General features: G+C 44.1%; 1 protein-coding gene across 1 annotated transcript in view; it reads left to right on the plus strand.

The window, feature by feature from the left end:
- The window catches only part of LOC124622053 (transient-receptor-potential-like protein), a 225,935-nt gene that overhangs the window by 98,060 nt on the left and 112,907 nt on the right, over window positions 1-14,968 (plus strand). Inside the window, exon 10 of the mRNA XM_047147617.1 lies at window positions 13,504-13,759. Within this exon, the coding sequence (XP_047003573.1) occupies window positions 13,504-13,759 (256 nt within the window). The remainder of the gene's footprint in view (window positions 1-13,503; window positions 13,760-14,968) is intronic.

Below are 14,968 nucleotides of genomic sequence, written 5' to 3' on the forward strand. Positions count from 1 at the left end.
ACTTCATCGAGATACAAATCACATTTTGAATACATGATAATTAGATACTATTGCATTTTTTACTGCAATAAACTGGCATCTAACGTACCCTTACAAGAAGTATTTTGGCCTGCGTTTATGATTTCGTTGCTATTTACTTATGGTTTCAACCAGCTTTCTGTTCCTAATACCCTCTGGGTATTTTTACCTTTCATAACTGATACTAATTATGGGACCCTTCCGTGGATGCTCCTGCACTTTGCTAGTATCATATTAACATTTTCTATTTTTGAGCTGCGAGGACTAGCATTGTTGGAGAATAATTTGGCTGATGTACCTTCAATTTCAAAATGATTACTGGAAAATCTCATATAAAGATGTGAAACAAATACTAACAAAGAGATAGAGGGGCTGGCCACTACTTACCTCAGCTCAGTACAGCCGATAGATACACAAAATAGAACAGAAAACTTATGTATCATAGCTTTCGGAACTTTGTTCCTTCATCAGGGAGGAGAGAGGGGAAAAAAAGGGGAGGAAGGAAAAGTGGATTCAGTTACTCACAACCCAGGTTATGAAGCAACAGGGGAAAGGTAAACAGGGAGGGTAGCAAAGATGGAGGCATGGATGTCAGAGGGAAGCCAAAGATATTCTACTGTAAGTACTGTGCCAGCTTCAAACCAAAGAGGATGCATACAGAAGTAAAGAGGTATATAGTATAAAGATAAACACAACTGCGTAGGATGAAAAGATGCGTGAATGGCTAAGGAGGAAAGGGAAAGAGGAGAAGACTGAAGAGTAAATGGGAGTGAGGTTGGTTAATGTAGGTTCAGTCCAGGGGGATGGTGGGATGAAAGGATGTGTTGGTGTGCAAGTTCCCATCTCCGCAGTTCTGAGGGACTGGTGTTGGGTGGGAGAAGCCAAATGGCACGTACGGTGTAGCAAGTTCCTAGGTCCCTAGAATTAAGCTGTAGGGCATGCTCTGCTACTGGGTATTGGACATCTCCTAGGCGGACAGTTCGTCTGTGCCCATTCATGGGCTCAGCCAGTTTAGTTGTCATCATACCAATGTAAAAGGCTGTGCAGTGCAGGCATGTCAGCTGATAAATGACATGTGTCGTTTCACTTGTAGCCCTGCCTTGAATTGTGTATGTTTTACCAGTAGCGGGACTGGAGTAGGTGGTTGTGGGGGGATGCATGGGGCAGGTTTTGCACCAGGGTCGGTTACAGGGGTAGGAACCACTGGGTAGAGAAGGTGGTCTGGGAATATTGTATGGTTTGACAAGGATGTTACGGAGATTAGGGGGGTGACGAAAGGCAACTCTGGGTGGTTTAGGGAGAATATTGTCAAGGAATGATCTCATTTCAGGGCTTGACTCGAGAACGTCATATCCCTGGCGGAGTAATTTGTTGATGTATTCAAGTCCAGGATAACACTTGGTAACAAGGGGGATGCTTCTGTGTGGTCTGAGGGTAGGAACATTGTTGTGGGATGGGGAGGAATGTATTGCTCGGGAGATCTGTTTGTGGACAAGGTCTTCAGGATAGTTGTGGGAGAGGGAAGCACTGGTCAGGTTATTGGTGTAATTGTTGAGGGATTCGTCGCTGGAGCAGAGAAGTTTGCCATGAATACCTAGGCTGTACGGAAGGGAGCATTTGATGTGGAATGGATGGCAGCTATCAAGGTAAAGGTATTGTTGTTTATTTGTGGGTTTGATGTGGACAGAGGTGTGGATGTAGGCTTCAACAAGATGAAGGTCAACATCCAGGAAGGTGGCTTGGGTTTTGGAGAAGGACCAGGTGAAATTCTGATTCAAAAAGTAGTTGAGATTATGGAGGAAATTACGAAGTGTTTCTTCACCAAGCAGCTGTTGGGTCTTCAGGAAAACCTCTTCCATGCGGCCCATGAAGAGGTTGGCATAGGACGGAGCCATCCTGGTTCCCATGGCCGTTCCCCTGATTTGTTTGTAGGTCTGGCCTTCAAAAGTGAAGTAATTATGGGTGAGGATGAAGTTGGTAAGTGTGATAAGGAACAAGGTTTTTGGAAGATCTTCGGGTGGGTGTTGGGAGAGGTAGTGTTCAAGGGCAGAGAGACCATGGGTATGTGGGATGTTTGTGTAAAGGGATGTAGCATCTATGGTGACAAGAAAGGTTTCAGGTGGATGGGGAGTGGGAATGGATTTGAGGCATTCTAGGAAGTGGTTTGTGTCTTTGATATACGATGGGAGTCTGCGGGTGATAGGTTCGAGGTGTTGGTCTACCAGAGCTATGTTATGTTGGGGCTTTGAAGCCTGCCACAATGGGTTGGCCAGGATGGTTCTCTTTGTGGGTTTTGGGTAATAGGTAGAAGGTAGGGGTACGTAGCTCAGGTGGAGTGAGTAGGTCTATGGAAGCTGTCGTGAGGCCTTGTGAGGGACCTTGGATTTTTAGGATTTTCTGCAGCTCAGTCTGGATGGAGGGAATGGGATCCTGGGTAACAGCTTTGTAGGTTGAGGTGTCCGAGAGTTGACGCAGTCCTTCTGCCACATACGGGATTCAGCTGGGGTGATGTTGGGGATTCTCGGGATGTTCTTCAAGAAGGACTGGGAGGCAACACTGGATGTGAGGAATTCCTGAAATGTCTGCAAGGGATGGTTTTCGGGGAGGGGAGGAGGATCCCTTTGAGAAGGTGCTCATAACTGTTCTAGACAGGGTTCAACACTGGGTCTAGTATCATACATATCAAAAGGTATTTACTTTTTGAAGATTTGTTTATGATATGTATCCCCAGGTAATCCATAGACTGCAAATGGCAATGTTGAATTAACAGAACTACTTCTATTTGCATGTGTCTTTCAATGCACATAGCAGTCCAAAATTGCTAAAAGAGAAATGCAAAGCCATAGAAATAAATATGAATGGAGGAAAGGCATGTGCCATACATGGGAGGAAAAAAAGACCCTTTGGAGAAAGGGGGAGCAACTCTATGAATAACAAGACTTATATGGGAAGTGAATACTAAGTAAAAAAGGAAAAACTGAAAGGCAGAAGGCATATGCAGAAGGAATGCATAAAGGAGACAAGTTTGAAGACAATTTTATGGAAAGGGATGAGGAAGTGAATGAAGATAATATGTGGAATGCAATATTGTGAGGGGAATTTAACAGAGAATTGAAAGATGCACTTGATACAAGGCACGTAGAGTAAAACATTTGCTCAGAATTGAAGGGGTCAAGAGCAAGATGTGCTAACCTGCTACAGCATATTTTGAGTTACTGTATGTTGTTTATTTAGTTAAGCTCAAAGCCAAGTAAGGTAAGACAGAAAAGTTATATAGTGGACAATGGTTGCTAATGATACTATACTAATGGAACTACCAGATTACATGTATTTGGTATACTTCAATGGGGTAGGAGTGAGAGGACAGTGTGGTTAGACTAGTCTTTACTAAGCTGTGGATAAGCACTTTCTGCTGCTCTGATGACTCCTTCAATTACTAGTATTCTAAAGATAAACAACTGTGACAAAACCATTCTGGCTGTTCTGAATAGGTGTGGGTATTACTCATCAATCAGTTCTAAAAGTTATTGTTACAAAATACTAACACAAATTATCCACATAAAAATGAAATGACCGGTAAAGGCTGATCTGGGGGAATATTCATTTTCGGTTCTAGTGCCGAGTAAAACTGTGATGGATGGGAAAAACCCACCATGGTACAACAACAAAGTTAGGAAACTATTGCGAAAGCAAAGAGAGCTTCACTCTAAGTTTAAACGCAGCCAAAACCTCTCAGACAAACAGAAGCTAAACGATGTCAAAGTTAGCGTAAGGAGGGCTATGCATGAAGCGTTCAGTGAATTCGAAAGTAAAATTCTATGTACCGACTTGACAGAAAATCCTAGGAAGTTCTGGTCTTACGTTAAATCAGTAAGTGGCTCGAAACAGCATATCCAGACACTCCGGGATGATGATGGCATTGAAACAGAGGATGACACGTGTAAAGCTGAAATACTAAACACCTTTTTCCTAAGCTGTTTCACAGAGGAAGACTGCACTGCAGTTCCTTCTCTAAATCCTCGCACAAACGAAAAAATGGCTGACATCGAAATAAGTGTCCAAGGAATAGAAAAGCAACTGGAATCACTCAACAGACGAAAGTCCATTGGACCTGACGGGATTCGATTCTACACAGAGTACGCGAAAGAACTTGCCCCCCTTCTAACAGCCGTGTACCGCAAGTCTCTAGAGGAACGGAAGGTTCCAAATGATTAGAAAAGAGCACAGGTAGTCCCAGTCTTCAAGAAGGGTCGTCGAGCAGATGCGCAAAACTATAGTCCTATATCTCTGACGTCGATCTGTTGTAGAATTTTAGAACATGTTTTTTGGTCGCGTATCATGTCGTTTTTGGAAACCCAGAATCTACTATGTAGGAGTCAACATGGATTCTGGAAGCAGCGATCATGTGAGACCCAACTCGCTTTATTTGTTCATGAGACCAAGAAAATATTAGATACAGGCTCCCAGGTAGATGCTATTTTCCTTGACTTGCGGAAGGCGTTCAATACAGTTCCGCACTGTCGCCTGATTAACAAAGTAAGAGCCTACGGAATATCAGACCAGCTGTCTGACTGGATTGAAGAGTTTTTAGCAAACAGAACACAGCATGTTGTTATTAATGGAGAGACATCTACAGACGTTAAAGTAACCTCTGGCGTGCCACAGATGAGTGTTATGGGATCACTGCTTTTCACAATATATATAAATGACCTAGTAGCTAGTGTCGGAAGTTCCATGCGGCTTTTCACGGATGATGCTGTAGTATACAGAGAAGTTGCAGCATTAAAAAATTGTAGCGAAATGCAGGAAGATCTGCAGCGGATAGGCACTTGGTGCAGGGGGTGGCAACTGACCCTTAACATAGGCAAATGTAATGTATTGCAAATACATAGAAAGAAGGATACTTTATTGTATGACTATATGATAGTGGAACAAACACTGGTAGCAGTTACTTTTGTAAAATATCTGGGAGTATGCGTGCCGAATGATTTGAAGTGGAATGATCATATAAAATTAATTGTTGGTAAGGCAGGTACCAGGTTGAGATTCATTGTGAGAGTCCTTAGAAAATGTAGTCCATCAACAAAGGAGGTGGCTTACAAAACACTTGTTCGACCTATACTTGAGTATTGCTCATCAGTGTGGGATCCGTACCAGATCGGGTTGACGGAGGAGATAGAGAAGATCCAAAGAAGAGTGGCACGTTTCGTCACAGGGTTATTTGGTAACCGCGATAGCGTTATGGAGATGTTTAGTAAACTCAAGTGGCAGACTCTGCATGAGAGGCACTCTGCATCGCGGTGTAGCTTGCTCGCCAGGTTTCGAGAGGGTGCGTTTCTGGATGAGGTATAGAATATATTGCTTCCCCCTACTTATACCTCCCGAGGAGATCACGAATGTAAAATTAGAGAGATTCAAGCGCACACAGAGGCTTTCAGACAGTCGTTCTTCCTGCGAACCATACGCGACTGGAACAGAAAAAACAGTGGCACGTAAAGTGCCCTCCTCCACACACCGTTGGGTGGCTTGCAGAGTACAAATGTAGATGTAGATGTAGAAACAGTACATTATTACACCTGCACAACCACTACCAATGCATATGTCAATGCATGCGTTCATTTGAGTGGTGTGCTGTTCAGCTGCTCCGGATCCCCACAAGATACCAGCAAGTGGCCCCTGATGGGCAAATGCTTCATACATAGCAATGTACCAGCTCCATCTGGCACTATTGTGCATGTTCTCTGTACTGCATTGTACTTATGCTGTCATGGTGACTTATAAATAGTTGGTTTTGTAAACTATGTCTTTTATTGTGTTCAGGGTTAGAACAAGAATACATATATTTCATTTGTAAGGATGGATATTTCCTGGAATACTTGCTACAACCATTAACAAATACAGACTGTTACTTAACTATAACAAAACACAGTGCATACAGTTTCTGATACAGGATTCTTGTGAAAGCAAATTGTTGTTATCACAGGTCAACTAAATTTTAAACTCTTAGATCTGCAGAGATATGAAAACATTTCTTGGTCATATCACATTTAGGATCTTGTTCATAAAGCGAATGTCACTATCCTCACTGTAAGAATAATCTCTGACATTGAAATGCAAACTCCTGTACTTCACTTACTTCCATTCTACCACTTCCTACGAAATTCTGTTTTGGGGCAACTGTGTGCATGCATGAATAATTATTCTTTGCCCTGAAAAAGGCAGTCCCAGTAATCTGTGGAGTCAGTTTACAATTTTCATGCAGGTCTTGGCTCCAGTGTCTCAGAATTCTGAGTCTGTCACCCATACGCATGTGTTTCTTATAGGATTTGTGGTTCATAACATGAACCGATTCTGCAAGAAACTAGATCAGTTGGCACAGGAAACTTAGGGGAAAAATCATGTACTTTTGAACAGTGGTGGGATGGAATATCATGAGCAACATACTAAAGCTCTGAGTGTTGGTGTTGGGGGCTGTTTAAAGTTCACCTTTTCTCTGTTTTCTTCAATAACAAAAAAACTGCTGCTTCTAGTGATAATATATCCCAGTACAAAACTAGACTACATTAAATTCCCTAAGACTAATAGTTTGCACATTATAGGGGGTGGAAAATGCACAGATGATTAAAAACAGTGTTTTGATGGTATAAAATTAATGTTTACTATGAAATGAAGTGGTTAAGAACAAATATTAAGTGTTCATACCACATCTAAGCGCAATAGAGCCATATTAAGAGATGAACTGTGTTCTGGATGGTGTAAAAGAGGGGAGGGTAGATTGTGGTCATGCACTTCCCTCCTGCATTTCTCTTCATTGACTGCGCTTAACTGCAGCATTCACCTAGTGAACACATAACACAAATATTTGCACTTAGATAACACTTAACTAAATATTCTAAAGAAAGATGTGTAAAATTCCTCAAGTTCCATTTCCAGTAGGCTTTCTGCTGAACTGAAAAATTCATAAATCCTAGATCTTCATATCAAAGTTAAAAGGCTTTCTCATGGCACATTCCTTTTATTCTTCCAAACTTCTTTTATTCTGTACAAGAAATCACTGCAACAGTTTAAGAGCTTTATTTGTTATTTATCTGTATGTACTGCTGCAAATGGTCGTTCTTTCTTATTTTTAATTTTCATCAGCATTCTGTGAATTATATCCCATGGCCAAACAGCTTTGACTCACATGGTCCCACAGAACATCTTAGTCTGTTGTAGAATTTCATTTTCATACATGAGGATGTTGGCACATATATCTAATCTTTCTTCCTTGTGGTATATGTGTTGTGTCGACAGAAGTGCCGACACAGTGTATTTTGAGGAGACCGATATGCACGCTATAAGCTCACACAGGGTTGCGTGAGGTCTGAAACAGGATAGGTAATGAATGCTATAAAGAAAAGTACGTAGCTGCTGGAATACTTAACTTTAATCCATCATTTGTATACAGCGTTCTTGATGAGACATTTCATACGATAACTATCAATTGCTATGGCGCCTTGCTAGGTCGTAGCCATTGACTTAGCTGAAGGCTATTCTAACTATCTGCTCGGCTAATGAGCGATGCTTTGTCCGTGTAGTCGCTAGCAAAGTCGTCCATACAACTGGGGCGAGTGCTAGTTCGTATCTCGAGACCTGCCTTGTGGTGGCGCTCGGTCTGCGATCCCTGACAGTGGCGACACGCGGGTCCGACATGTACTAATGGACCGCGGCCGTTTAAAGCTACCACCTAGCAAGTGTGGTGTCTGGCGGTGACACCACATTCCTCCCCCACAAATCGGCGAACGGTCATGTTATAAGGCTTCCGCCCGCCGTGGGGAGGACCATATGCGATGAGGTGGGGAGCCTAACAACAGGCGAGGCTGTGCCACCCGCACCCGGCCATTCGGTCCGAGGGGATCTAGGAAACGCCTGAAAACCTAGTCCAGGGTGCACGTCAACATGCGGTGTATGCGCCCGTAAAGAGACAGGAGGGGCCGAAGGGTCGACCTCCATTGCGTCGGGGTATCCGATGCGCGATGACGTCATGTGGTCCGGAGCGGGCAAGAGTTCCATGGTGGAGGACAGCTGGTCATGGGAAGCGATCGGCGGCGTGTGACCCAGGGAGGTGCTTGGCGGCTGCAGCGAAGCATCCACTGCGGGCGGCGCCGGCTGGAGGACCGGCGGCGGCGGCGGCGGCACGTCGGCATGGGGCAAAATGGAAGGCATCGTCGGTAACACCTGGGGATGAGGCGAGCCAGTAGATGGGACCCCAGGGCGCTGACCGGACAGCACCGGCGCTGAAAGCAGACGGGGAGCGGCAGAACCCGTGCGATGACAGAGGCGCAGCTGATTGAGATGCCGACGCACCTCACCAGAGGCCCCCAAAACCAAATACATTGCGCGGCCGAGGCAGCGAAGAATGCGCCCTGCGAGCCAACGCCATGAACCGCGTTAGTTGCGATAGAATTCAACGTCGCCTGGAGCAAAGCAGGAGTCTGCCGCTGCACAGGAACCTGATGCGGCGGATGCAGCAAAGACATCAAGGTTCGATGAGGACGACTGTGGAGTAACTCAGCCGGCGAGCGACCAGCTCATGGCTGAGAGCAATACGAGGACAAAAAGAGCAACAACGCATCCTCCTGAGAATGCGACTCTTTCAATTTCAACATCTGTGACTTGAAAGTCCGGACCAATCGTTCAGCGGCACCGTTTGACTGAGGCGAAAACGGCGCGGATGTCAGATGTTGAATACCATTGGCCTGGCAGAATGACTGAAATTCTGCGGACATGAATTGTGGGCCATTGTCGGAAACAATAGTGTGTGGAAGACCTTCAATGCAAAAGATAGCAGACAACGCTTGGATGGTGGCAGTTGACGTCGTGGAAGACATCCTGACAACAAAAGGAAAATTACTGAATGCATCTACGAGAACCAACCATCGAGCATTCCAGAATGGACCAGCAAAATCGATGTGCAAGCGTTGCCAAGGGGAAGTGGCTTTTGGCCATGCAAAGACTTTCCGCGGCAGTGCGGATTGTTGTTTGGCACACGCCATGCAAGAAGAGCACATATTCGTAATCGCAGCATTGATTCCGAACCAAGTACAGTGCTGACGAGCAAGTTGATTTGTTCGCACTTTACCCCAATGTCCTTGGTGAAGAAGCTGTAAAACAGAGGACTGTAACGAACGTGGGACCACGACTCATGACTGATCATTATCAGAACGCAACAACAAAACACCACGTCGAACAAAAAGTCTCTCCTTGTGAGCAAAAAATCGGCGAACCAACGGATCCTCGATCCGCGACTTTGACAAAGGCCATTGCGTAGCAACAAAACGCAAAACGGTAGCAAGGACCGGGTCAGCAGCTGTGGCTGTAGCTACACGACGAAAATCAATCGGAAACGATTCGACCACTTCATCGGTTTCCGAATCAATGAACATGCAAGCAAGTTCGGAAGAATCGAATGCTCTATCCTCAGCAACAGGCAAACGGGACGACGCATCGGCGTTTCCGTGCTTAGCAGTGGACCGATACAAGATATCGTAGCGGTACTGTGAGAGGAAAATAGACCAGTGAATGAATTTCTGTGCTGTACGCGGAGGTACAGGATTGTTCGGATGCAAAAGCGATTGCAAAGGTTTGTGGTCTGTGATGATGGTAAAGTGACGACCATACAAGAAAACATGGAACTTAGTAACACCAAACACGAGAGCCAAAGCTTCTTTCTCCATCTGTGAATAATTTCTTTGCGCAGACAAGAGCAATTTTGACGCAAAGGCAATAGGGCGAACATGCGATCCATCTTTGTGCGCAAGCACAGCACCGATCCCGAAATCCGATGCATCTACCATCAACAAAAGGGGTTTCTGGGGATCGAATGGCATAAGGCAAGTATTGGAAAGCAACGCCGATTTCAACTGGCGAAAGGCGCGTTCGCATTTCGTCGTCCAGACGAACGGAACACCTTTACGGCGTAAGTGATGAAGCGGAGCTGATATGGAAGAGGCATGGGGAACAAAGTCATGATAATAGTTAATTTTTCCCAACACACTCTGTAGCTGCTTCAAATTCTGCGGCGAAGGCAAGTCTTGTATGGCACGGAGGTGCTCTGGACTTGGATGTATGCCTTGGGCATTGATTACATGTCCCAGATATGGTAAGTCACGAGCAAAAAACACACATTTGTCCTTCCGCAAGCGAAGACCATTTTGTCGCAATACCTGAAATAATGTTCGTAGATGTGCTAAATGCTCATCTGCTGTCTTTCTGGAGATCACAATATCGTCCAGATAGTTCGCTGCAGTAGGGACCGACGCACAAACAGTTTGTAAATATTGCTGAAACAATGCAGGGGTGGATGCACACCCGAATGGCAGTCTTTTGAATCGGTACAAACCAAGATGCGTGTTAACCATGAAGACGCGCTGGGATTCGGCGTCCACTGGGATTTGCAAGTACGCATCTGCTAGGTCCAACTTCGAAAAGTATTTACCCGGGCACAGTTTATCAAAAAGATCTTCCGGCGGGGTAAGGGAAAAGTTGCAATCACTAGTTGTGGATTCACTGTTGCCTTGATGTCCACACAAAGTCTCCATTTTCCGGAAGGTTTTGGCAAAATTACTAAGGGTGAGGCCCAGAGAGAAGCCTGCACACGTTCAATTACTCCTTGTGATTCTAAATCGTTTAATGTTCTTGCGACCTCATCACGCAATGCGTGGGGAACATTGCGTGCTCTGAAAAATTTCGGTTGCGCGTTTACTTTCAGTTCCAAATGTGCTTCATAGTTCTTAGCGCAACCAAGGCCCGGTGCAAAAATGTCTGCAAATTCTTCACAGAGCCGAGAAACACTGGCAGAAGGCACAGTCTGATTCACTGATAGGATCTGATTCACAATAGACAAGTTAAACAATTGAAATAAATCTAAACCAAACAAGTTCACTGCAGAAGAAGAACGAAGAACGTAAAATGACACAAGTTTTGTTTGTCCCTTATATGTTGCAAGAAGGCTGCACTGTCCTAACACCGGGATATTCTGACCTGAATAACTATTTAACTTAACATTTGCGGCACGCAACGGAGGTTTGCCCAGTTGTTTGTACGTGTCGTGATTGATCAATGAAACAGCAGCTCCGGTATCGAGCTGGAATGTGATCACGTGGCCATGAATGTCCAAATCTACAAAAAGTTTATTGTCCTGCTGACGACAAGAGCGACTGTCTCGTGCAATGTGAACTGACACTGGTATAGAAGCACTTGCGACTTGACGCGATTTCCGGCGACGTCGACGCACAGTATGTGTGGGACGAACACAGTCACTGTTAGAGAAAGTGGCACTGGACGATGTGGAATTAACTACATGAATGTCCATGGGCGAAGGTTCACGAGCCTGAGTATTCTTGGTTCGATTCCGGCGCGAAGCAAAGGGCCTGGAATGGTTGTGATTGTCTGATCTGAGCTTTTTCTGGCAAACACTTTGAACATGTCCTTTCTTATTACAGAAAAAGCAAATAGCTTGGCGTGATGGGCAATTTTCACGCAAATGTCTAGTAGCACACCGCGGGCATGATTTCACTGCATTTGCATGCTGGCACGGCACACCTGGTTTAGAGCGTGGCGGTAGCTGCGCGGACGTGCGCGAGGGCAGTTTACCGTTCCGTGCAGTGCGACCGACGGGCCGGTTAATGTTACACATGGCTGGCGAAGTTGCAAATGATTCCTGAGCAAAGTCAAGCATGTCTTGTCTATCCAATATGTCTATCACTTGTTGAAGGGAGGGATTGACTAGTTTCAAAATCTGTTCCCGTATGCGAACATCAGAAACGATCTGTGCTATTGCATCACGTACCATAGTATCTGAATAAGGGAGTCCACATTATCTGAATAAGGGAGTCCACATTCACACTCAAAAGCACAATCCCGAGTAAGGCCTTGCAATGTTGCAACCCACTCCCTATTAGTCTGACCGGCCGTATGTTTTGTACGAAAGAACGTATACCTTTTTGCAACGACATTGACTGTTTCTTTGAAATAGGACAAAATTTCTTCGTAGGACAGAGTTGCTACGTCGCGTCGGGGAAACAATTTCACTATCACACGGTAGGTGGACACACCGACACAGGATAATAAGTGAGGCTGCCGCTCATTACCTTGAATTCTGTAGCCGGCGAGATGGAATCCAAATTGGCGTGACCACTCCGTCCATGTTTCTAGGGCCGCATCATATGGCCGGAACGGGGGTGCAACAGCATGTTGTGGCTGCGGTAGCGGTGAAGCGGCGGCTGCCGCATCGGTTTGCATTGCACGTTGACCCTGGACGAGCTGTCCAAGGGCATCCAATAAGGCCTGCGTCTGCTGATTCTGCAAGCGATAAAATTCGGACAGTACATCTGGAGATTGTGGCGAAGCCATGACACAAGTAAATTAGGACAATATGAACGCTAAAGCCTCTTTTGAGACTCGTCGCCATATGTTGTGTCGACAGAAGTGCCGACACAGTGTGTTTTGAGGAGACCGATATGCACGCTATAAGCTCACACAGGGTTGCGTGAGGTCTGAAACAGGATACATAATGAATGCTATAAAGAAAAGTACGTAGCTGCTGGAATACTTAACTTTAATCCATCATTTGTATACAGCGTTCTTGATGAGACATTTCATACGATAACTATCAATTGCTATGGCACCTTGCTAGGTCGTAGCCATTGACTTAGCTGAAGGCTATTCTAACTATCTGCTCGGCTAATGAGCGATGCTTTGTCCGTGTAGTCACTAGCAAAGTCGTCCGTACAACTGGGGCGAGTGCTAGTCCGTATCTCGAGACCTGCCTTGTGGTGGCGCTCGGTCTGCGATCCCTGACAGTGGCGACACGCGGGTCCGACATGTACTAATGGACCGCGGCCGATTTAAAGCTACCACCTAGCAAGTGTGGTGTCTGGCGGTGACACCACAATATGAATGGTCAAAAGGATTCCCTTGTGTAATTCCCTTTCTGAAAGCAGAAATTTAATGCCACACATGTAGAGGGAAAGATATGTGTAATAATACCAGGTTTTTAAGTAATGAATGACATAATCCCTTAGGTGTGCAATACGTATGTTAATAATGATTTCTTTCTACAGCCTCAGAATGAGCAAAATGTGTCTCGAAATTTCTCAAAAAGCAGTCCCACACCTTATTAAAATTCCAAATAACTGTGGTATGTCATTTTCTGTGTGTGAGTAGTACTAGATAATGTCTGTACTGACAATGCAAAGTTACAGAATTTCGTTGCTATGCAGTCACATTGTATATTTCAAGACAAATTATCCTGATTTAATAATAGCCATTTAATAGAATCCACTTTTGATATGTTTCGATTTTTATGACCTAAATTAATTTCCTCCCATGTCAACCATTTGGTCCAGAATAGAAGCAAATTGTTTTTTTTTTTTTTTTTTTTTTTTTTTTTTTTTTTTTTTTTTTAATCGTTACAGTATCATTAATATTGAATTATACCTGTAGGTTTCATCTGGGAAGAAACCATGGAGATATATGTGGAAGGTCTACGAGATTATCTGCGCAATATGTGGAATTTCATAGATTTCACCAGGAATTCACTTTATGTGGCAGTTGCAGTACTGCGGTTTGCAGCATATATACAGCAATCACAAGAGATTGCTCATGACCCTGCAACAGCTTACATACCTCGTGAGCAGTGGGATGCTTTTGATCCACAATTAATTGCAGAAGGTCTCTTTGCAGCTGCCAATGTTTTTAGGTAAGATCATTAAAATTCTTTCGGAAATTGCAAACAAATGAATAACTTGTGTATGGTCTTCTTGAATCAGTGAACATTATTCTAAATTCCTACCACTTTGCCTTCTCTCCCTTAAGATGTAACAGAAAAGATTTTTAGTATACCACATCTGTATCTATAATTCTTCTGTGACATGCTTTACAGCAGTGTTTAGGCAAACCACAGGGCGTTTTATAAAATTCACATTACTAATTCAAGTGAATTAATCATTACAAAACAAAAAATAATGTCAAAGTGCAAATGACACATGTATCTCTTAAGATACTGAATGATACTTTCTTCCTGTTAATTGTATGTCTACTAAATCCACTGATGAAGCCACATCCACAACAATAATTTTGTGTGGCTCAATGGCCAGGCACAAGTCTTTCAATCGGAAATTGCTTCAGCAAATTGTATCCCCCTAAGCTAACCCTGGTGAAAGTTGGAATTCAACTACATGTCGTTCCTGGAAATTCCTCACATCACTGAGCAGTGAAGGCTAGATTAAAGGTTGACAGAAATTTTGCATGGTTCAACTGGGATTCAATCCCATAACCTCTTTGTTGCCAGGCATGTGCTTTTACCACTAGACCACCAGGCTCGACAACCACACCCATGAAAACACTGATTTGTGGTCCTGTAGAACTAACTACTGAAAAATGTTGTTGACATTGGCATTAGCAAACAGTCAGCTTGTTCCATATTTTCCACTGAGAAGACATACTGTGATTATAGAACTGACTCACTGCACATCATATCACGAAGTTGCAATCATGATCAAAGTACCATGCAATGAACTAAAAAACTAACTAATATAATTATATCTAAAAACAAAGATGATGTAAATTACCAAACAAAAGCGTTGGTATGTTGATAGAGACACAAACAAACACAAACACACACACAAAAGTCAAGCTTTCGCAACCCGTGGTTGCTTCATCAGGAAAGAGGGAAGGAGAGGGAAAGACGAAAGGATGTGGGTTTTAAGGAAGAGGGTAAGGAGTCATTCCAATCCCGAGAGCGGAGAGACTTGCCTTAGGGGGAAAAAAGGACAGGTATACACTCGCGCGCACACACACACACACACACACACACACACACACACACACACACACACACACACACACATCCATCCACACATATACAGACACAAGCAGACATATGACTCCTTACCCTCTTCCTTAAAAC

The sequence above is a fragment of the Schistocerca americana genome, chromosome 7 (assembly GCF_021461395.2).
Source record: "Schistocerca americana isolate TAMUIC-IGC-003095 chromosome 7, iqSchAmer2.1, whole genome shotgun sequence".
Classification (NCBI taxonomy): domain Eukaryota; kingdom Metazoa; phylum Arthropoda; class Insecta; order Orthoptera; family Acrididae; genus Schistocerca; species Schistocerca americana.